A 23,268-nucleotide genomic window follows, 5' to 3' on the forward strand; every position below is an offset into this window, starting at 1 on the left:
GTCCCAGATGGAGACTTCACAATGAAATCCTTTTTTTCTTTCACTTAGTTTATTTATTTTAATATACATTGCTTTATGAATCATGTTGGGAAAGAAAAATCAAAGCAAAAAGGAAAAACCATGGGAGAGGAAAAGTAAAAAAGCAAATAGAAAAAAGAAGTGAACATAGTATATGTTGATTTACATTCAATCTCCATAGTTCTTTTTCTGAATGCAGATGACATTTTCTGTCCCAAGTCTATTAGAATTGCTTTGGCTCTTTAGTTACTTTATAAAATCTGAGAATTGTATTAGGTGATTGGTGATATGAACCAGTTCATTGATTGGATCTATTCAGTTAACTCTTGAATCAATTAACCCATATGGATATTCTGCCTTGTTTTTCTATATATACATATATATATATATATATATATATATATACATACATACACACACACACATATACATATATTTGCACTTGAAAATATCAAGAAAAAAAGAGTATTTTTATATGCAAAGAAGAGAAATGTTTATATATTATACAAAAAAACCAATGATGAGCATCAGTCCATTTCTTGACAAAAGGGTGATGAACTTGAGGTAGAAAATAAGACAAGGAAAACATGTGGACTATGTCTATTTGTTACCAGAACTGTTCTATTTTTTTTTTCTTTTGTGATAGGGAGTTTAGGGAAAAGAGAAAATCTTATAATAATTATGCCCTTCAAAAAAATAAAAAAGGGTCACCAAAGTATGTTTTTAACATGCACAAAAGAAACATAGGAAAGTTCAGAAGTAAAATAGACAAAATGGAGAATTTAGAAAGGAAAGTGCTAAATTTATTATTTTTAAAGCATGCTATGAACACTAGAGATACAAATTTCATGTATAAACATTTCTCTTCTACTTTGTATATGAAAACACTTTTTTTCTTGACATTTTAAAGTACAAAATAAAAAAAATTCAAGAAAGAAAATCAAGGTAGAACACCTATTTAGATTATTAATTTAAGAGTTCGAAGAATAGGCCCAATGAATGAATAGCACTTATCACCTAGTCCATTTCCCACATTTTATAAAGTCACTAAAGAATCCCAAAGTAGATAAATGACTTTATCAAAATCACATGGTAAAAATTGGGCAGGGATTCAACATCAGGGCTTCTGGTTTTTAAATAAAAGACTGTCTTAATTATAAGTGGAACATTCTTTCCTTTCCTTTTTTTTTTTTCTCAATAAATGATATTTAATTGATTGAGGCAACCAGATGGCTTGATGAATACTACTCCAGATATGCTGGAAGACATGAGTCTGAATACAACCTAAGGCAACTTCAGCACATTACTTAAGTTCCCTTAGTATCATATTCCTCAGTTGTAGAATAGGGAGAAATAAAATCTACTTACAAATTGTTGTGAGAATCAAGTGACATAAGGTCTTGATCAAATCTTAAAGCTCTATTACTGTTAACTATCAATGAATTGCAAGATTTCTTTACAAACTCATTGAATCAAATAATCATTTAGACATAGTTATTAGAACATCTCAGGAAGGTACTGAATTTGAAAAATCATAAGAAGCATAAGGATCCAGAAAGCCTGCCTCCCCTAGGTGGCAAGAAAGGGTTCATCTGTTCTTTTTCCCAGACCATTTCCAGGATCTATTCTGCATTACAAGAAACCTAGAAATCTGTATGAAAAAAAAAGATTAAAATTCCCAGATGTGGAAAGAAAGCCATATTTTATCTAATCTCTACTTTTTCTTAAGGGATTTGTACCAAGGCTACAATGTCACCTTCAAATGTGTTCTTTGTACATGAAAAGAAATTCCGGGAACAAATGACTTTATAATTGAATCATATCAAACAGTAAAAGAACAATTAAGTATAATATAACTTATTTTCAATAATAAGAAATAAGAAGAAAGCAATACTTTAATCTGTTTTTAATTGTTTTGATATATAAATCAGGGTGAGACAAAATAGAAAATAATGAACAAAGATGCAAAAATATTAAATAATATTAGCAGTTTACCTATGTTAACTTACTTCCTAAATGATATACTAATCAAACTAACAAAAAAATTTATAGAGCTGAAAAAACAACAATAAAATTCATATGAAAGAACAAAAGGTCAAGAATGTTTTTTCCCTTTTTTTTGATTAAAGTTTTTTTTTTTTTTTTCAAAACATATGCATAGGGGTAACAAGGTGGTGCAATGGATAGAGCACCATCCTGAAGTCAGGAGGACCTGAGTTCAAATCTAACCTCAGACACTTAATACTTCCTAGTTGTGTGACCTTAGGCAAGTTACTTAACCCCAACTGCCTCAGCAAAATAAACAAATAAACAAAAAAGGAAAAACATAAGCATAGGTAATTTTCAACATTCACCTCTGCAAAACCCTGTGCTCCAAATTTTTTTCCTTTCCTTCCCCCCACTCCTTTCCCTAGACAGGAAGCAATTCAATATGTTAAATATGTGCAATTCTTAGATAAATAGATAGATAGATAGATTTCCACAATTATCATCCTGCACCAGAAAAATCAGATCAAAAAGGGAAACAATGAGAAAGAAAATAAAATTCAAGTAAACAACCACCCAAAAAGGTGAAAATATATGTTGTAATCCACACTCAGTTCCCACAGAACTCTCACTGGGTATAGATAGCTCTCTCCATCACAAGACCATTGGAACTGGTCTGAATCATCTCATTATTGAAGAGAGTCACATCCAATAGAATTAATCATCACATAATCTTATTATTTCAGTGCACAATGATCTCCTGGTTCTGCCCATTTCACTCAGTATCAGTTCATGTAAGTCTCTCCAGGTTTTTCTGAAATCATCCTCCCAATTGTTTCTTATAGAACAATAATATAACATTCATATACCACAACTTATTCAGTCATTCTCCAAATGATGGGCATCCACTCAGTTTCCAGTTTCTGGCCACCACAAAGATGGCTGCCACAAACATTTTTGCACACATGGGTCCCTTTCCCTCCTTTAAAATCTCTTTAGGACACAAGTCTAGTATAGGCACTGCTAAGTCAAAGGTTATGTACAATTTGATAACACTTTGGGCATAGTTCCAAATTGCTCTCCAGAATGGTTGGATCCATTCACAATTCCACCAACAATGCATCAGTGTCCCAGTTTTTCCTCATCCCCTCCAACATTTGTATTATCTTTTCCTGTCAGCCTAGCCAATCTAAGAGGTGTGTTTAATACTTCAGAGTTGTTTTAATTTGCATTTCTCTGATCAATAATGATTTAAAGCATTTTTTCATAGGACTATAAATGGTTTTAATTTCTTCATCTGAAAATTATTTGTTCATATCTTTTGACCATTTATCATTTGGAGAATGGCTTGAATTCTTATAAATTTGAGTTAATTCTCTATGTTGTTAGAAACATACATATCAGGACAAAAGATTAAGAATTTTAATTATAAAGAAAAAAATAATAAAGTATCGGAGCTGAAACTATACACAAAAGTGGTAATAATTGAAATGACTTATAGTAGTTTAAAAAAATGGAATGGTCAAACAGTGAAACAGATTAATTGTACAACATGCCAAAGCAAATAAACACAATAGAATAATTTTTGATAAACCCAAAGATTTTAGTTACTGAGGGAAGGGAGTATTATTTGACAAAAAATTCCAGGAAAACTAGATAGCAATCTGGCAAAAATTAGATTTATACCAACATCTCACATATTCCAAATGAATACATGACCTTAGATATAAAAGGTCATATCATAAACAAATTCAAGACACAAAAATGATATTTCTGATTGGATTAATGACTAACCAACAATAGAGAAAATTACATAAGACAAAATGGAAATTTTGGCTAGGTAAAATTTTTAAGTTTTTTGCACAAATAAATCCAATGTATTAAAATCAAAGAGGAAAAAAGGCAAATGGCAAAAATCTTTCCATCAAGATTCTGTGATAAAGCTCTTACATCTAAACTACAAAAGGATATGATATAAATTTATAAAAATAATATATACAGTAAAATGAAACAAACAGGCAATTTTCAAAAGAAGAAATCCATGTTTTCAACAACCATTTTCAAATGACTGATAAGTGATAGTAAAGTATGAATACAAAGGAACATTATTTTGCCATAAGAAATAATATAGTGGACAGTTTCCAAAAAACTGGGAAAACTTCTATGAACTGATACAGAAGTAAGCAAAAGTTGAACAATTTTAACAATGACAACAGCATTATAAAGAAAAACTTGAAATACTTTAGAATCCACCCGTCTGGAGAATTTATAATGAAACACTCCAGCCATCCTCTGTCAGAGTGACAAACTTAAAATGCATAGAAATACATATACTTTCAGGCATGGACAATGTTTTATCAAATTATGGATCCTTATGATGAGGACTTTTGTTTCTAGGTTCTTTCATTTGTTTATTTTGTTTAATGGGGGTGAGAGGTGGGAAGGAGAGATTATAAATGAGTCTAAAATAAATTAATAAAATTTAAAAGATTGTTATTATCTGTTAAGAGGAAGCAAAAAAGATGAAAAAATCTGAGGCAGACAGAGGCTCAGGGTCACACAGCCAGTGTCCAAGGCCACATTTGAACTCGGGTTTTCCTGATGCCAGGCCCATTGTACTGTCCACTGGACCATCCAGCTGTCTTTCCACAGGGGGCAGATATAGGAGCAATGGCAATCTTTTGAATACCTAAGATGATGCCTACTGATCAGCATATTGATCCACTCCCCTCAAAAAAGTCAGCCTTAATTTTAACCCTGGAAAAAGCCCCGGTTCTGGAAATTAGGAAACCTAGAGCCTTCAAACATCCCTTTCAGCACTGACATTCTTGCATTCGAATATTTTTTTCTCCATGCTTTTTCTCCCCACTCCCAAGATTTTAACTTTAGACATAGACCACATTTCTGGTAAGAATCTGATCTTCTAAGCTGTAGAAAGGATTTGTTGATCTTTTAGCTCCAAAGGGCTAAAAAAAAAAAAAAACCCACCCTCTTTGCCCAGCAATACCACTACTAGATGTGCATCCCAAAAGAAAAATCACCAAAAAATAACTGAATTGAGAGGATGTCCATCAATTAGGAAATGGCTTAACAAACTGTAGTATGTGATTATGATGGAATAATATTGGGCTCTAAGAAATGATGAACAGGATGTTCTCAGAAAAACCTGGAAAGGTTTCAATGAGCTGATACAAAGTGAAATGTTCCATGTACAAAGTAACAGCAATATTCTAACATAATCAGCTGTGAATGACTTAGCTATTCTTAGCAATACAATGATCTAACACTGAAGGAATTATGATGAAAAATGCTATTCATACCCAAAGAAAGAACTGATGGCGTCTGAATACAGGTGGAAGCATAATTTTTTTTACTTTATTTTTCTTTAGGCTTTTGTTTTTTGTTCTATGTTTTCTTTTATAACATGACTGTTATGGATGTACTTTGCATGACTGCTCATATATAACTTATATCAAATTGCTGCCTTCTCGATGGGGGGGGGGATAGTGAGGAAACTGGAGAATCTGGAGCTCAAAGTTTAAAAAAAAATTTTTAAATTATTTTTACATGTAACTGGAAAAAATTTAAATATTAAATAAAAAGGATAAGGAGGACAGATTGCTCCTGTGGGATAAAGTACACATCAAAAAAAAAAAAAGTTTGCCTTTACTTCCTCTGTCTCTATAGTATAGATATCCTGAATATGTATATAGTCCATGTGTGTATGTATGAGAAGTATGAGTAATGCAGAAAAGAAAACATTTTATGATAATCCAATGACAAAAAAAAAAAAAAAACTGGGCACATCTGTGATTTTCTCACTTGCTCCCGTTGCACTGGTTATCTACAATTGTCAAGCAGAAACTAATCAAAAAAAAATTTTAGTTGGCAAAAATCCTAAGGATTGTAAATTTACTGTGGGTATAAAAGGTATGTGTGACCCAAAGCACTTCATTGACAACATGGCAACATTAAGGAGCCTCTTTCCTCTTGTTCTTTTCATTTTATCATGCCTGGCAGAAAAGGACATGGGACAACCAAAAGGTATGAATAATCTTCTCTTGTCTCCTATTTATAAGAATTATTCTAAGTCTCTTCATAAATTCTCTTTCTTGGCTGTTCCCTGGTGGGTCTTAGTATTAAAGATGGAAGAAGAACATAAATTAATTACACTGTCTGTATTCTCAGTCCCAATGAAGATTAATTTGGTTAGAGTTCTATGGACTGAGAATCTAGGCTAATTCTATTCTAGGAGGCTATCCTTGAGCCCTATTTTTAAAAGAGTGAAAGCTCTTCTTCTGCACAACACAGATGCTGATGACATTAGTCTTATTCTGGTTCAGAGGAAAGCATCAAAGAATATATGGGGCAACATGGCTTAATACAATCCCCAAAATCTAGCAGAAACTCAATATATGTTTTGAAAATAACTCCCAAGAAAAATAAGCTTAACTCTCAATTCTTCACAAACGATAAAATTGTTTTTCCATTTCTATTTTACAGATAGTAAAACAAGTTGTGGGGGTCCCCTTGTCGCTTCCAGTGGATCATTTACAAGTCCAAACTATCCAGGATACTACCCCAATCTTCTAAATTGCATCTGGGAAATAGAAGTAGACAATGATTTCCAAATCACCCTGGTCTTTAATGATCTTCAGTAAGTAAGACCCTGGTCTTGTCCTTGATAATCAGATATTAATCAACTTGAGCTACTACCAGATATAGTCAATGTACAACTTTATTTTCTTTAACTATATTTAATTGTTCCAAAGGTAGATTCTATTTTAATATTTGAGGAAGGTATTGAGGGGAATGAAGAGACAGAATTATGAAATGAGAATATTATTTATAAAACATTTTTTTAAAACACTCATATATGAATAGTTTAAGGAGATTCACCATGGTAGAGGTAAGCTCTAAATCTGCTATCACTAGAGAAAAAAATTTTATCTATTCATGTGTAGAAAAAATCTAATGAGAGGGAGACCGAAAGAATAAATTTGTCTCTTTCATTAGAATGAGTTCCTTAAGAGACTTTTCGCCTTTCTTTGTATCCTCAGGACTTAGTACAGTGCTTGACTCATAGTAAGTGCTTATAAATTTTTGTTGACTTGACTTTAGTCTCTATAGTCCAAAGATATGCTTCAGTCATTTGGCTGTGTTATTTGTGTTACTTCAGAGATTTTCTTCAAACAGGGCATTATTGAAGACTAAGATATTTCCAACTCATTTTCAAACATCTTAGCAGTATTCTGCAAAATTTTCTCTATATCAATATGAATATACTTGGGGTGGAGAAAATGTTTTCTATTAAACAAAGGTTTCTTATTGTTTGAAATAGAGTTTAATTGTCATGAAATTCTGCCCGTTACTAAGACAAGAGTAAGGAGTATTATGGTGAAAATAAAGAGACTTATTGCCAAAATATGCTATAGAGAGTACCACCATTCCCTATGTTTCTCTTTTTCCACAGATTAGAATTTGAAGATTCATGTATTTATGACTACATTGAGATTTTTGATGGTTCATTGTATGCTTCTTCATTTGGAAGATTCTGTAAAGGTCCCATTAGGACACTGATATCAAGCTCCAACCGAATAACAGTTTTATTTAAAACTGATGGCAGTACCACAAATAGAGGGTTTTCTGCTTCTTATACTAAGAGTCCCAAAGGTAAGAAATACCTATAATACTGTGGCGAGTAAAATAGTAGAATGACTATCTGTTCTTGCTTTTTTGATCTGCCACTAGTCTAGCTGACTACTACTGTACATTGAGTTCTTTTAGTGAGACTAAATTTGGAAAATACAGGTGGCTGACTCCCAAGTCACACCTCCTTTATCAAAATGGAACAGAGGTTTGGCAACATCACAGGACAATTAACTTAATTAATGGGTATTTGGAAATAGCACCCTGAGCAAAGCTTTCGGGAAGAAGGTTGCCATTGATCACTAAAATAGCACAATGGACAGAAAGTCAATGAGTATATTCTTGATGGCTTTCCAGCTGCTCCTTGACAATGAAAAGTTCCTACAATAGGTATAAAGGTTGTTGAGATTTATAATAATGAAATAAGGGGGACCATTTGTGATTATGCTCAGGTAGTCTACAGATAACTGGGTAATGAGGAAGTTCTTTCTGCCCTGGGAAGTGCCTATTTTGGTCAAGGCTGTAGAGTCAGTGCAAAGGATAATGTACACTGTAGAGGAACTGAAGACTATCTTTGTCAGTGTTCCTACAGTGTCTCTCATAACCATCAAGATGGTACCCTCTGGTACCTATTGTCTTCTCCATATTTGAATAAAAGGGTATCTCCTGATATGCACATGTATAATGACCCTCATTTAGTAGAGATAAACTTAAAGTCTTATAAATTGGGTTCCAAAAATTGACTGCAAAATTACAAGTCAGAGAGGAGTTATTTAAATGGCAACTTGTCAAATAATAAAATTTGAGAGTTTTAGGGGAACTCCAAACTCAATGAGAATCAACAGTTTTGATATGACAGCCCAAAACAAAAAATAAAAAAAATGCAACCTTGAACTATATCAAGTTAAGTTTAATTTCAAAAATACTATATTGCATTAATATGGGCAGCTAGTCAGGAAGCCTTATCTTCAGGAGCTCAAATTTGGCCTCAGATACTTACTAGCTATGTGATCCTGGGCAAATCACTTAACCTTGTTTGGCTCAGTTTCTTTGTCTATAAAAATGAACTGGGGAAGAAAGTGGGCAAGGTTTTCTTTGCCAAGAAAATACTAAATAAGGTCACAAAGAGTAAGACACAAGTGAATCACAAGTACTTCAGACCACCACCCTGGTTGGTCTACATAGAAATTTCCTTTTCATTTTGGAACAACATAGTTTGGGAAAGAAATTCATTGTATGGATACCAAAGGAGAACATCTGGAGTAATAAAGGGCCTCAAGTTAATGCCATATAAGGATACATTGAAAGAAATAGGGATGTTTAACCTCAAGAGAAGGCTCAAGAGTGACATGATAACAGTCTTCATCTGCTTAAAGGATTTTCAAGTGAAAGAAAGCTAGATTTATTCTTTTAACCTTACAGGAAAGAAAGAGAACAATAGAGAAGGTGGAATTTTAGGCTTAAGGTAAAGGGGAAACTTAAAAACAATCAGAACTTGGCAAAAATGGAGGAAGAATGCCTTCTCCTCATTATAAGTCTTCCAGCAAAGGCTGTATACCTCCTCATTCACAATGTTTTGACAGGGATTCTTGACAAGGAGAAGAGTATGTATTAGTCTGCATAGCTCCTAAAAATCCCTTCCAACTCTCAAATTCAAAGATTCTGACAATCAGGTATTTCTAAAATGCAAATGATGGAATTAAGGAGATTCTAAGGACCAAATCAGAATAACATTTTATCCTTGTGACAAAAAGCTATGAACTTTCTATGAAACAATTTAGTTCTTACACTTTTTGATTATTTTACTATATTAAATCTGCTATCTATATTCTCCCCAGATTTTCTCTTTTTCTTTGGATTTTCATGATAATGCTTAATTTTGCTTCTCTTCCTACTTACCTGACTTTTTTTCCTCCTCTGCTGGCTCATCGTCTATATTATGTCCTTTAGCTATAGGTCATCCCCTACCCTATCTTATCCTACCCTTCCTGTTTCCTCTCTTCTTTTCCTTTTACTTAACTCTGCCTCAGTTTCCTCATCTATAAAATGAGATGGAGAGGGAAATATAAAATCACTACAGTATCTTTGACAAGAAAATCCTAAATGGGGTCATCAAGAGTAGGACAATTGAAATGACTTGAACAACAATAAAAAGTTACAGATTTATTATAAATGCATATGTTGTCCCCCATAAGACAAAAGTTCTTTGAGAATAGGGAACTGTTTCATTCTTTGCATTTGAGTCTCCTGTGCCAACAGAGTTTCTGGCACAAAGCGGATGATTAAAAAATTCTTGCTGATTGATTGACTGACCTAAAACATACGCCTTTAAGTGTCATCCTTTCTCAAAAGTTTAACCACTTTTGGATAGATTCCCTGAATCATTAAGCAAAGATCACTGAATAAAACTGAATTATTTCTTCTCTTTTGCTGTCATTCCTCCGTGCTGAGGATAATTGTGCTTCTTTCTCACTTACAAAGTCTCCCTTTATTCATTCAACAAACTCACTCTGTGCCAGGCAATGTGCTAGATACTGGAGACACAAAGTCAGCCTTGAAATACTTCTTGCCCATTCTTAATACTGAAATAGTATTGAAATTGTGAATCTGCTCTGACCTGGGAAATAGAAAATCAAACTTGTTGGCTCTGCATGAAAAAAGAATTGAGAAATTGGGGGGGAAAGGGGAAGTACTGCCAAAGTCACCTCAGCTTCATGTTAATAGATGCTGGGTGAGAAGCTTTAAGAGAGGGACTCTGGCCCATCTAGCCTGGCTGCTCAGAGGCTGTTTGCCTTTCTATGTGGCTCTTGGCTATGTTACAGACAGGTAAGGTTGCCAGATAGGTAAATTCTGTCAGTTCTTGTAAATTGTGTACACGAAGAACTATATGGAGGAGTACAGATAAAGAACCAGATTCTTAAGAGATTTTAAGAACAAAAGTAAAAGACTTAACATGACTGTGCATGTGCTAAATCTAAATGTGACTGATAACCTCTGCCTCTCTTCTTTTTCAAACAGAAACTTCCACTCCATTCCCTCCCTTTACTACTGCTCCCTTCACTACACAAGGTAAGCTGGGTCTTTTAGGAGCCAGAGACAGGGTTTGAGTCCAAAAGTGATTTTAAATTGTATTGGTCACTAGACTCTCCTTGTTGGTCAGATTAACACTTCACAGAACTAGTATTCCCTATGACAATCATCATAAATACATCAAAGGAGGCAAAAAGGAATGGATTTAACTGCTAAGGTTTCAAGGGATTAGGATTAATAAAATCATACTATTCCCAAATTCCAAGCATAAGCAATGAAAAGCAGTGGGGGAAAGATAAAAAGAGAGACTGAGACAGAGAGATAGAAAGAGAGACACAGAGAGGGAAAGGGGAAGGAGGGAGGGAGAGAAGGAAGGAGGGAAGGAAGGAAGGAAGGAAGGAAGGAAGGAAGGAAGGAAGGAAGGAAGGAAGGAAGGAAGGAAGGAAGGAAGGAAGGAAGGAAGGAAGGAAGGAAGGAAGGAAGGAAGGAAGGAAGGAAGGAAGGAAGGAAGGAAGGAAGGAAGGAAGGAAGGAAGGAAGGAAGGAAGGAAGGAAGGAGAGAAAGGAGAGTAGAAGGGAAGTGGGAGAGAGAGAGAGAAACAAAGAGAGAGAAGAGAGTCAAAGACAGAGAGAGGGCGGAAGGAGAAAAGAAGAGAGAGAGAAGGAGAAGAGAGAGAAGAAAAGGAAAGAGGAAAGAGAGAGGGAGGGAGAGGAGGAAGGGAAAAGATAGTGAGAGGGGGGGAGAGGAGGGGCAAAGTGGGAAGAGAGAAAGGAAAAGGGGGAAAGAGAGAACCCAGGTTCAAATTCTGACTTTGGTACCCACTAGCCAGGTAACCCAGAGCAAATATTCTCATTTTCCCAAGCTACTAGAACTTAGGTTGCAGAGAAAGTGTCAACAATATTGGGCGTTTCCTTTGTCAATTAAATCACAATTTCAGTACTGAGAGAAGTTCCTCCACCCATATCAGTAGCTCTACAAATTTCAGAAACAAAAATAATTCTTGCCTCAAGAACCTTATGTTCTTTGCAAAGTACTGTAAGAGTAATTTATAGTAATGAATTTAAAAATCAACTTTTTATTGCCTTTTCACTACCTGCAAAGCGTTTTGTACTATTGTAATAATGCAGTGTGGAACATTTTTCAACCTTGAATAGAGGATATTTGAACTTTAAAAAAAAAAAAAAAGGATCTTATATTCTTGTAGGGGGGAAAAACCATAGGGAGATTTCTCTCCATTTGGGTGAACAGGCATCCAGGGATATTTTCAATCTTAACAGGGAGAATTCTTTTTTGATCTTCATTTATCTCACATAGATTTCTTTCTCCGATAGAATTCAACACAGGTGATCCTCCATTTGGTAAGTCCAATCTTCTCTTAGGTGAATGAATGAAAAAGCATTTATTCAGCACTTACTGTGTGCCAGGTCCTAGGCTATACATTGAGAAAATACAAAAAAGATACAGGTTAGACTTCAGAGACACATATAAAGGTGTATGGTCAGAAAAGTGAATTTTGGTCTGGGAAGAATGAGTTGATCCATAAAGCAATGAATTCTGCCCTTTCCAGAAGCCATGGTACTAATAATTTGATTACTATGACCAGAAAAAGGTAAAAAAGGATTAGGGATTAAAGGAGCTATCAGGGCTTGCAATGGATAGAACTAAGGGCCTGGAAGCAGGAAGTCTCATTTTCTGGGTTCAAATCCATCCTCAGACATTTACCAGCTGTGTGACCCTGGGCAAGCTACTTAACCCTGTTTTCCTCATCTGTAAAATGAGATGAAAGGAAACACAAAACCACTCCAATATCTTTGCCAAGAAAATCCTAACTGGGGTCAACAAGAGTAGAATATGACTGAAATGACTGAACAACAGCAAAAAGCTACATAATTATTATAATGCACATTTTCTTCCATAATGCAAAGTAAGTTCTCTGAGAATAGGGAACTGTTTGATTCTTTACATTTGAGTCTCCTGTGCCAACAGAATTTCTGGCACAAAATAGATGATTAACAAATTCTTGCTGATTGATTGATTGATCTAAAGCATACCTCTTTAAGTCACCCTTTCTCAACAATTTAATCATTTTTAGATAGATTATTTTCAAAATAGTTTACATGATTCCCTGACTCCTTAAGCACAGATTACTGAATAAAACTTAATTATTTCTTGAGGATATGTCTTGAGGAGGCTATCCCTACAATAAAGTGTCCATAGTTCTGTAGTATTTGATTCTTAATTATTTTTTATTTTTTTTCCTTTCTTCCCTTTTGCTGTCATTCCTCCATGCTGAGGATAATTGTGCTTCTTTCCCACTTACAAGACTCCCTTTATTCATTCAACAAACTCACTCTGTGCCAGGCAATGTGCTAGATACTAGAGACACAAAGTCAGCCTTGAAATACTTCCTGCCCATCATTAATACTGAAATAGTATTGAAATTGTGAATCTGCTCTGACCTGGGAAATAGAAAACCAAACTTTTTGGAGCTGCATGAAAAAAGAATTGAGAAATTGGGGGGGGGGGGAAGTACTGCCAAAGTCACCTCAGCTTCATGTTAACATGTAAGGGCCCTTTAAATGGGTGGACACAGTGCATCGGGAGATTGAGGCCCAGAAGTATTCTCTGTGGATATTAGGACTGCCCTTGGGCGGGATCCTGGCCATATTGAGATAGTTTCGTAATGGGTCACTCTCTCGCTGATTGGCTGTGTGTGTGACCTCACAGGCCCTATGTAAGCCCACTGCAGGCAGCAACCGCCCTCTTTAACCTCGTGCTGTTCACCCTGGCTCCCCAGCCTGGGTGGCCAAGCCAAGATGGGTAGCCAAAAGAGGTAAGGGTTTTGGTAGTGAACACGTGGGACTTCTGACCAGGTGTTCACCAGGGAACCAACAAGTCAGGGCATCAGTTAGGGCATTATGTGAGTAGGTATAATAAAGGCTTTTAAGATTACACGTGGTTGTTCTTGAGTGCGCTACCGGTTATTAAGCTATAGATTCAAGAGATTGTGGCCAGAGACCTTAGAAGGCCTCAGAGGAGGCGAGCCGGGTAGAGTTCACACTGCAGAGGACAGTGGTCAAAGGTACTCTGGTGGGTCTAGGACAGACTAGTAATTGTAACTGCCAGGAGAGCACGTTACAAATGGCGCCCAACGTGGGGCACGAACCCACGACCCTGAGATTAAGAGTCTCATGCTCTACCGACTGAGCTAGCCGGGCAGAGGACAGTGGTCAAAGGTACTCTGGTGGGTCTAGGACAGACTAGTAATTGTAACTGCCAGGAGAGCACGTTACAAATGGCGCTCAACGTGGACGCATCAGAAATTATCAGGTTTTGAAAATATTTAATATTCAGAATTAAGATTCTGAAAGATCCGGTAGAAACGCCACTTAAGAGGGAAGACAGAGAAGCAATATGGACCCAGGTAAATCTGGGATCATGCTCAAGGACACAGCTGAACATAATGTTTATTATATAAAGAGGTTAAAGAGCCAGATGGAAGATCTTTTAACAAAGATCACCACTGAAGAACAGCAGGAAGCTTGTAATCAAGCTCCACAAAGGCTATCCCCACACCTATTAGATATAGCTCGGAGAGGGAGCAACCTAGAGCTAGTGCGTATGTATGACAGTAGAGAGTATAAAATGCCACAGCAAGAGTTGCTGGAATTGCAGATTAAACTACAGATTGAGCTAGAGAAAGAAGAAAAAGCTAGGTTACTACAGATAGAACAGGAAGAGTTCAAACCAGTGGCTGAAATTAAGGAAGGAAATAAACGAACCACATGGACTTCAGTTGTAGAAATTCTTCTTAGCATTTTGTTGGTTTACCTCCTGCATTGTTGTTTTAAGGAATTTATTGATTACTCTTTCATTGAGAAGAAGTTTAGTTCTTTTTATGTGCAAAGCTCAGGTTTGATTTTAAATCAGCCTTTGGGGAATTTTCCAATTCTTCCCTCTGCCTCACCTTCTTGGGCCAAGGGAGAAGGGGGAGGAGGAAAAGGAAGGGCGATAATGCTATCAGCACTGCCCATTAATCCAATCAAAACTCCTGTGTCTTCATTTCAAAAGACAGGAGTAGGCTTTATGCCCCAAGGCAAAAAGGAATTGTGGGGTATTGAGTATAATCAGAAAAGTTTTAAAAATACAGTTCAGTTAATTTCTAAGAAACCTTACAGGGATAAGGCCTTGCAGTTAGAGAGAGTGGAGTTTTATACTTGTAAAACTGCTAGGATCTTCTTTGGAGAGTGGGAACTCCTCTTTTCTTACCTCGTGGATTTTCCACTTCCACAGGTGAGCTTGATTTCCCAACCCCCTACGGGTACTTATAAAACAGTGTTTATGTCTAGAATGGGTTGGAAAATTGTTGTTTTAATCACTAGAATAAATAGACAGTGTGTGCTCTTTGACCCAGGAGGAAAAGTAATATCAGATTTATTGATTCACACTCCTGAAGTACAATTCGGTATCAGAAATTCAAACTTTGATTTTTAGGCAAAAGAATTCAGGGATATAGCCGAGTGTTCTAGTAAAGTCATTACTGCACAGACTATCCCCAAGATCTTCTCTTCTAAACAAGAGAAGGGAATTTTGGGATATGTGATTGCTTACAATTTTAAATTTTGATTTTACATTTTAAAACATTTTTGATTTTACATCTTCAAAGTATTTTGATTTTACATTTTAAAGTTATTTTGGTTTTATATTTTTAATCTATTTCGGTTTTACACTTTTAAATTATTTTGGTTTTACATTTTTAAATTCTTTGCATTTTACCTTAGCAATGCACTTCGGGCATACACAGAAAGTGCAGCTAAGTGACAGACTGACTTTTGTCTGACTTGTTAATCTTTTTGACAACAACTTTGTTTCCACTGTGATGTGGAAAGGCCTGGATGGCATTTGGAAAGGCCCAAGTTGGGCCCCGGGGACATTCCTTCCTAGGTGCAGATCCAGCAGCAGAGTTCATCCCCACCAGAGACATTTGTAACCTGGGGATCCAAGAGAAGGACCAGACAACAGCCCAGAGAGACCAGCCAGATGTCCGCAGCCCTTCAGACGCTGATGGCAGCGATGCCCCTCCTGACCGTGACCAGAGACAGCAGACACAGTTCCAGTGTTGCAGCTGAAATGGACTGTTTTGGGTGATATGCAATATAAAGACTGTAAATGGACAATGGGCCTGCTTGCTTCTCCCGTGGCCACTTGCCATATGGTGGCCTGGGGAGAGGCTTTGCCCTATGCTTTCTATTGAAGGACTATGCTTTTAAATTAGTGGGTGAAAAACCAACACACCCACCTGCCATTGTTATTGAGACAATGTTACTGGACATGACTGCTTATGTGCACCTGTGAAACTAGAATTGTTCTAGGATTGTGAAAAGTGCAATAGAGAATTGTGATAAGCTAGAATTGTTCTAGAATTGTGAAAAGTGCAATTGAGAATTGTGATAAACTAGAATTGCTCTAGGATTGTGAAAAGTGCAATAGAGAATTGTGATAAGCTAGAATTGTTCTAGAATTGTGAAAAGTGCAATTGAGAATTGTGATAAACTAGAATTGCTCTAGGATTGTGACAAGTGCAATTGAGAATTGTGATAAGCTAGAATTGTTCTAGGAGTGTGAAAAGTGCAACAGAAAATTGTAAGAAACTAGAATTGGTCTAGAACTGTGATAAATGTAACTAGAATTGTGACAACCTACCTACTGATATTTGTTAACTAGAATTGTGATGTTTTACCTTGTTGACTTCCCACCTCAGTGTTGACATCCTACCTCATTGGCATCCAACCTCTTTGGCTTATCTCGAGTATGACTTTGATGAATGGGTTGAACATTTGGGCCACTGTTGAGCCTGGTTCTTATTGTCATACTTCTGTTTACTGATCTGCTGCTTTGTACCTCCTTGGGCATAACACTGTCATCTCATGGATCAAGTGAACTATAGCTGGTGCTAAAAGTTTAGCTTGGTGAGATGTGCGGTTCCCGCAAAACAAGAGAAAGGGAATTGTAAGGGCCCTTTAAATGGGTGGACACAGTGCATCGGGAGATTGAGGCCCAGAAGTATTCTCTGTGGATATTAGGACTGCCCTTGGGCGGGATCCTGGCCATATTGAGATAGTTTCGTAATGGGTCACTCTCTCGCTGATTGGCTGTGTGTGTGACCTCACAGGCCCTATGTAAGCCCACTGCAGGCAGCAACCGCCCTCTTTAACCTCGTGCTGTTCACCCTGGCTCCCCAGCCTGGGTGGCCAAGCCAAGATGGGTAGCCAAAAGAGGTAAGGATTTTGGTAGTGAACACGTGGGACTTCTGACCAGGTGTTCACCAGGGAACCAACAAGTCAGGGCATCAGTTAGGGCATTATGTGAGTAGGTATAATAAAGGCTTTTAAGATTACACGTGGTTGTTCTTGAGTGCGCTACCGGTTATTAAGCTATAGATTCAAGAGATTGTGGCCAGAGACCTTAGAAGGCCTCAGAGGAGGCGAGCCGGGTAGAGCTCACACTGCAAAGGACAGTGGTCAAAGGTACTCTGGTAGGTCTAGGACAGACTAGTAATTGTAACTGCCAAGAGAGCATGTTACATTAACAGATGCTGGGTGAGGGTCTGAAAGATTCTAATATTACAGTACATAAGCTTTAAGAGAGGGACTCTGGCCCATCTAGCCCGGCTGCTCAGAGGCTGTTTGCCTTTCTATGTGGCTCTTGGCTATGTTACAGACAGGTAAGGTTGCCAGGTAGGTGAATGATGTCAGTTCTTATAAACTATGTACATGAAGAAATATGTGGAGTACAGGTAAAGAACCAGATTCTTAAGATATTTTAAGAACAAAAGTAAAAGGTTAACATGGCTTTATACGTGTTAAATCTAAATGTGACTGATAACCTCTGCCTCTCTTCTTTTTCAAACAGAAACTTCCACTCCATTCCCTCCCTTTACTACTACACCAAGTAAGTTGGCTCTTTTAAGAGTTAGTCGGGGCTCAAATTTAAATTGTATTAGTCACTGGACTCTCTTAATCCTTGGTGGTCGGATTAACACTTCACAGAACTAATATTCCCTAAAATAATCATCACAAATACACTAGAGGGGACAAAAAAGAACTGGGTTAGTAGCTACGATTTTAAGGGATTAGAATTAATAAAAATCATTCTATTCCCAAATTCCAAGCATAAGCAATGGAAAGTAGTAGGGGCAGTGGTGGGAGAAAGATTGTAAGAGACAGAAAGACAGAGGGGACAGAGAGGGGAGAGAGGAAGAGAAAAGGGAGGAAGGAAAGGAGGAAGGGAGAGAAAGAGACAGAGAGAGGAAGGAAGAAAAGAGAGAGGGAAAGAGAGAAGGCTGGAGGGAGGGAGAGAACTGAAGTTCAGATTCTGCTTTTGATCCACTAGCCATATAATCCAGAGCAAATGCTCTCTCTTCCAAGATACTAGAATGTAAATTGCAGAGAAAGTGCTAACAGCATTGTTAGAAAGAGTCCCCCTCCCCTGGGAGTTTCCTCTACCAATTAAATCACCATTTCAGTACAGGGAGGAATACTTCTACCCATGTCAGTAACTCTGCAAATTTTAGAAACAAAAATAATACTTGCCTTCAAAAACCTTATGTTCTTTCAAACAAAAAATTATATGCAGATACTGGGGACATTTTCAGTCTTGACAGGGCAATTTGTTTGTTTTTTTAACTGATCTCACATTGACTTCTTTCTCCAACAGTATGCAATACACTTCCTCCTACATATGGTAAGTCCAATCTTCTCTTAGTTGAATGAATGAAAAGGCATTTATTCACCATTTACTATGTGCCAGGCCCTAGGTTAAGCATTGAGAATAAAAATACAGAAGAGCTACAATTCTACCTTTTAAGCCCCTTAGAGAGACATGTGTTGGGACGTGATGATCAGGGAAGTGAGTTTTGGTCTGGGGAGTTATAGAGATGATGAGTTGATCCATAGGGCAATAAATTCTTCCCTTTCCAGAAGTGATAGTACTAATGATTTGATTGCCATGTCCAGAGAAATGTGTTTGTTAAACAAGGGGTAGGAGTTAGAGGGGCTGTTAAGGGCCACAGTGGATATGCCTTAGGGCCTGGAGGCAGAAAGTCTCATCTTTCTAAATTCAAATTCAGGCTCAGACACTTACCAGCAACTCATTTAGCCCTGTTTATTTCCAAACCAGTTCCCCCAAAATAGGATCACCAAGAATCAGACACAAACAGCAGTAACACTACTGATAGCAGAACACATAGTAAAATGACCCAGATAGAGAATTAGAAGGAATGTAAAAGTTTTGGCCTAGGGGCCAGCTAAATATAGATATCTATATTCAAGGCCATGCAAAATGTTATTGCTGTTATTATGCCTCTTTCTCAAACTCTATTCTCCTGTGCCTATCCCAAACTGCTGAGAAGTCCTGACTCCTCTGACTTGTATTAATAACTGATTGCAAATATCAAAACCAAAAAAAAATTAATTTTGTACTATAGCAATACCTAACTTTTGTTATATACTTTAAAGTTTGCAAAGTAATTTACATATAGCATTTCCTTTTATTTGATTCCCAACAAGCCTGTGAAGTATTTGTTCATTATTTTCATTTTGGAGATGAGGAAATTGAGGCTCAAGTACTTTGTTCAGACTCAGATAGCTAGTAATTAATAATGCTGGTCTTCCTGAGTCCAAGAAGAATGCTCATACCACCTAGCTGCCCTCTGGGCACTTAATGATTGTTGAATAATTAAGACTTTTTTTTTTCCAGAAACTGTTCTGAGTGCTAGGGATACAATGACAAAAATGAGATAGTTCCTGTATCCAAGATACTATGACAATGTGGATTTATGGGGTGAATGTATAGGAACACAAATGTAACATAAGGCAGAATAAAACAGGAGAGATGAAGACAGCATTCAAGGAAAACAGAAGAGGTCACTTTGTGTTTCACAGTTATTAGGTTGATTTTTCATGTGAGATCAGGGAAGTGAGAAATAAAAATATTCTTTAATTCATATTTCTCAGTAACTGAGACTGCCTTTTGATTTAAGTATCTATAAAGGTTTTTCCTTCATTTCATAGATCCCTCTATGGATTGCGGAGGTTTTCTGTTTGATCCTGAAGGCTCATTGTCCAGTCCCTTCTATCCTGGACAATATCCAAATAATGCCCACTGTGTGTGGCAAATAGAAGTGGACCCAGATTCACTCATAAACCTTATCTTTGATGATGTGGAGTAAGTATTTGCAGGCTAGAATGACAACAGTCACTCTTGAATGTGAAAACAGTGGCAACCTCTGCCTTCCCTCACACTGCTTTTTCTTTTCCTGAGTGCTTCTGTAGAACAGTTGGTTTGTGACCTGCCAGCTCACTTTGCAGCATGGTGAGAGTTCAGTGCAGTTCTTTTAGGTCTGTGTCTAAAAGTCTAATTGTGATTGTGATCGGTGAAATTTTAACTTCATCAGTCATTGTCCTTTCTACAGTTCTACAATGAGACCCCAAGGGAAAAGTCCTCTCCTTGGAAAGGGGAGGCTCAAGAGAACTCTATTAATTTTGTCAATTCTATCTATAGATTTGATCACTAGTAATTTATTAAGTGCTAAAATGTACCAGGCACTGAGCTGTTGTAGAAAGTTGTAGAAACAAGTTGAACCAGAGAATTACTATCACTTAGCAACTGCCTATGGTGATGAGAGCTGCTCCCAGATTACCTCTATGGTGCATGATTAGTCTTGACTAAGATATTTCTTTCCCAATTGTAGATAATAAAGAGATTTATAATCTAAAACAGACCTGAGACTGGCTGGCTAGTGTTCTCAAAGTGTCCTTCCGCAATACCAATTACAACAGCCCCCAGGACCATATGGAAAGGGAAGCTCACTTCCCCACTCCATGTCATCATATAAAAATGTGCCATGTCCTAGGTTAGGTGGAGACCAAGTTATTAGTGTTTAACCCTAACCCTTGCATGCTTCTATGCAAGGTGACTCCACCTTGAAACATGACATGAATTTTATACCAAATACTGTTCCATTAGTCATAAAGCCTAATGAATTTTTGTAATTTGTCAAAGCATGAAGGGTTTTAAAAAAAAAAGACAACACATCTAATGCTTGCTACAGTGGGGAGATATGTCTGCTTGTGTGGAAAGAGTAAGATATTGATATGGATTATGGAAGACTGATCTAGACACAGCACAATAAACAGAACGTCTCTTCAATTCTCTCCAGGCTAGAAGGCTGCCATTTCGATTATATTGACATCATAGATGGATCACCAAGTGGCTCTTTGATGGAGAGAATTTGTGCTGGTTCCCAAAACACAATTGTATCACTTACAAACAAGATGACAGTTATATTTACAAGTGATCACAGTGTTCAAAAACGAGGATTTCAGGCTCGGTATGAAACTTTTCCCAGAGGTAAGAGTCTCATTCATTTATTATTAAAATAACAGTAATCTGATGTGTCTAACAACTTACACTCATTGTCATATTTGAGCTTCAACACAAAATTTTGAAGTAGGTGTTCATGGGTATTAATATCCTTGTTTTAATATTTGAAGAAATAGTCTCAAAAATCTAAAATGACCTGTCCATGGCCACACCTTGCTAGTGCTCATTCTGAAACTATCCATCTTGTCAGATATAATCTTCCCCTCCTACAGAAACCAATGGAGGATTTCCTTCCAAAGGAGGAGGAAGCTCATAATAACAAGAGCCAAGCTGATGATGCCATAATAGTATAGAACAAACCTTTGATCTATATTTGCAAGGAAAGCATTATAATAGAGCTCAACACTGGAAATCTACAACAAATCTCCTCAAAAAAAAAAAAAACTAAACTAAATTATAGTATTTCTTTGTGAAAAATAAGTATCACAAAACAAAAAAAAAAAAAATCAGATGCTGGTCATGTCTGCAAATATGTCTCTTTCTGTAGTGCATCATTTTTTGGTGAAAGAGAAGGAAATTATGCATTCATTATCAGTCTTGTGGAATCATAATTGCTCATTGCATTGATCCAAATTCCGAATCTTTTCAAAGTTGTTTTCTTTTACCTTATGATTATCACTGTATCAGTTGTTAGCCTGTTTCTATTATCTTCACTCTGCATCTATTCTTTTCAGTTCTTTGAATTTCTCCTAATTTCTTAAAAAACAATTATTATATTCATATACTCCAATTTATTCAGTCATTTCCCCATACATAGAACTGTTTCAAGGCTTTACAAAAAAGTGCTGCTATGAACATTTTGTATATCTACATCATTTTACTCCATATTTTTAACCTCTTTGAAGCATTTGCCTAGCGAATAGGATCACACAATCAAGAGGATTCAGTTTAGTAACTTTCAGAGTTGAATGCCTTCCAGAATTGACTTCCAGAAATTGTTTTCCAGAAAAGATGAAGCATAATTCGTAGTTCTACCAACAATACATTAGTGTATCTATCATTCTACATTCTTTCCAAGAATTGTCATTGTTTTAAAAAAAAAAATCTATTAAGTAAAAAAAAACAAAAAAATAAACAACAAAAAAAAAACTTCAGATTTGTTTTTATTTGCATATATCTTATTATAAGAGATTTGGAGCATTTTTCATACGATTATTTATAGTTGTTTTCTGTTTCTTTTCTAGATGGTATTTTGAGACTGGTAGCTTCCTCTAATAGATGTGAAGGTCGTGTGGAGATTTACCATGATGGACAGTGGGGGACAGTGTGTGATGATGACTGGGACCTGCAGGATGCCCAAGTAGTATGTAGACAACTTGGCTGTGGAACAGCTATTTCGGCCCCAGGAAATGCCTATTTTGGCCAAGGAACCGGACCCATTGCCCTAGATGATGTCCAGTGTGCGGGGAATGAATATGAACTCACTGACTGTTTTCACAGGAACTGGTTTTCCCACAATTGTGGTCACTATGAAGATGCCAGTGTCATCTGCTCCAATACTAAACAATAACTTTTCAAGCCACGATTCCCTCTCCCTCCCTGAAAAAAAAAATTAAGCAAAGTTAGCTTCTAAAGAAATGGTGCTGTAATCAACTTTGTTTATGTCCTCGACACTGAAATGCTTTAGAACCCTGAGCTTGTTGCAGCTCCCTTACCCACACCTTTTTTCCATTAGTGAGTTCCATTACTTGATTTTGTAGGCTCTCCTTGGGTTTCACTGCCAGGACCACACAATTTCACCCAAGTTTACTCGGTCTTAAAACAAAGGCTTTCTCCTCTTCTTAGCAACTATAGAGTCTTCCGTTGTTATAAATGGAAGAGTTTTCTGTCATTTAGTCCAACCCCTTTATTTGATATGAGGAAACATACAAATGAGTACTTTAACCCAGTTCCTACAGCTTATTAGTAGTGAATCTTGCACTAGAACACCTATTCGCCTAATTCCCAATTCATTGTTTTATTTTACGGTTCTGTGTTTTCAAGATACTGGAAATCATCAAGCAATCTATCTTTAAGTATTTATTCATTATAGAAAAAAACGAAACCAAGCGATGGGGGTCTTGGATCCCCACCCTCTTCTCTGACTGAACCCCTTCTTTCAAATCTTTTCCCTAAAGTAAACTCAATAAATCTTGTCTGGAT

General features: G+C 36.7%; 1 protein-coding gene across 1 annotated transcript; it reads left to right on the forward strand.

Moving 5' to 3' along the window:
- The first annotated feature begins 5,962 nt into the window (after nucleotides 1-5,962).
- On the forward strand, nucleotides 5,963-23,268 carry LOC141553071 (scavenger receptor cysteine-rich domain-containing protein DMBT1-like). Its single transcript, XM_074284964.1, has 10 exons — nucleotides 5,963-6,048; nucleotides 6,508-6,661; nucleotides 7,478-7,677; nucleotides 10,672-10,722; nucleotides 12,015-12,041; nucleotides 17,596-17,634; nucleotides 18,400-18,426; nucleotides 19,755-19,908; nucleotides 20,903-21,093; nucleotides 22,311-23,268. Exons 1-10 carry the CDS (start codon nucleotides 5,967-5,969, stop codon nucleotides 22,634-22,636), a joined length of 1,251 nt encoding a protein of 416 aa, XP_074141065.1. The 5' UTR covers nucleotides 5,963-5,966; the 3' UTR covers nucleotides 22,637-23,268.

The sequence above is a fragment of the Sminthopsis crassicaudata genome, chromosome 2, assembly GCF_048593235.1.
Source record: "Sminthopsis crassicaudata isolate SCR6 chromosome 2, ASM4859323v1, whole genome shotgun sequence".
In the NCBI taxonomy this organism is placed as follows: Eukaryota; Metazoa; Chordata; class Mammalia; order Dasyuromorphia; family Dasyuridae; genus Sminthopsis; species Sminthopsis crassicaudata.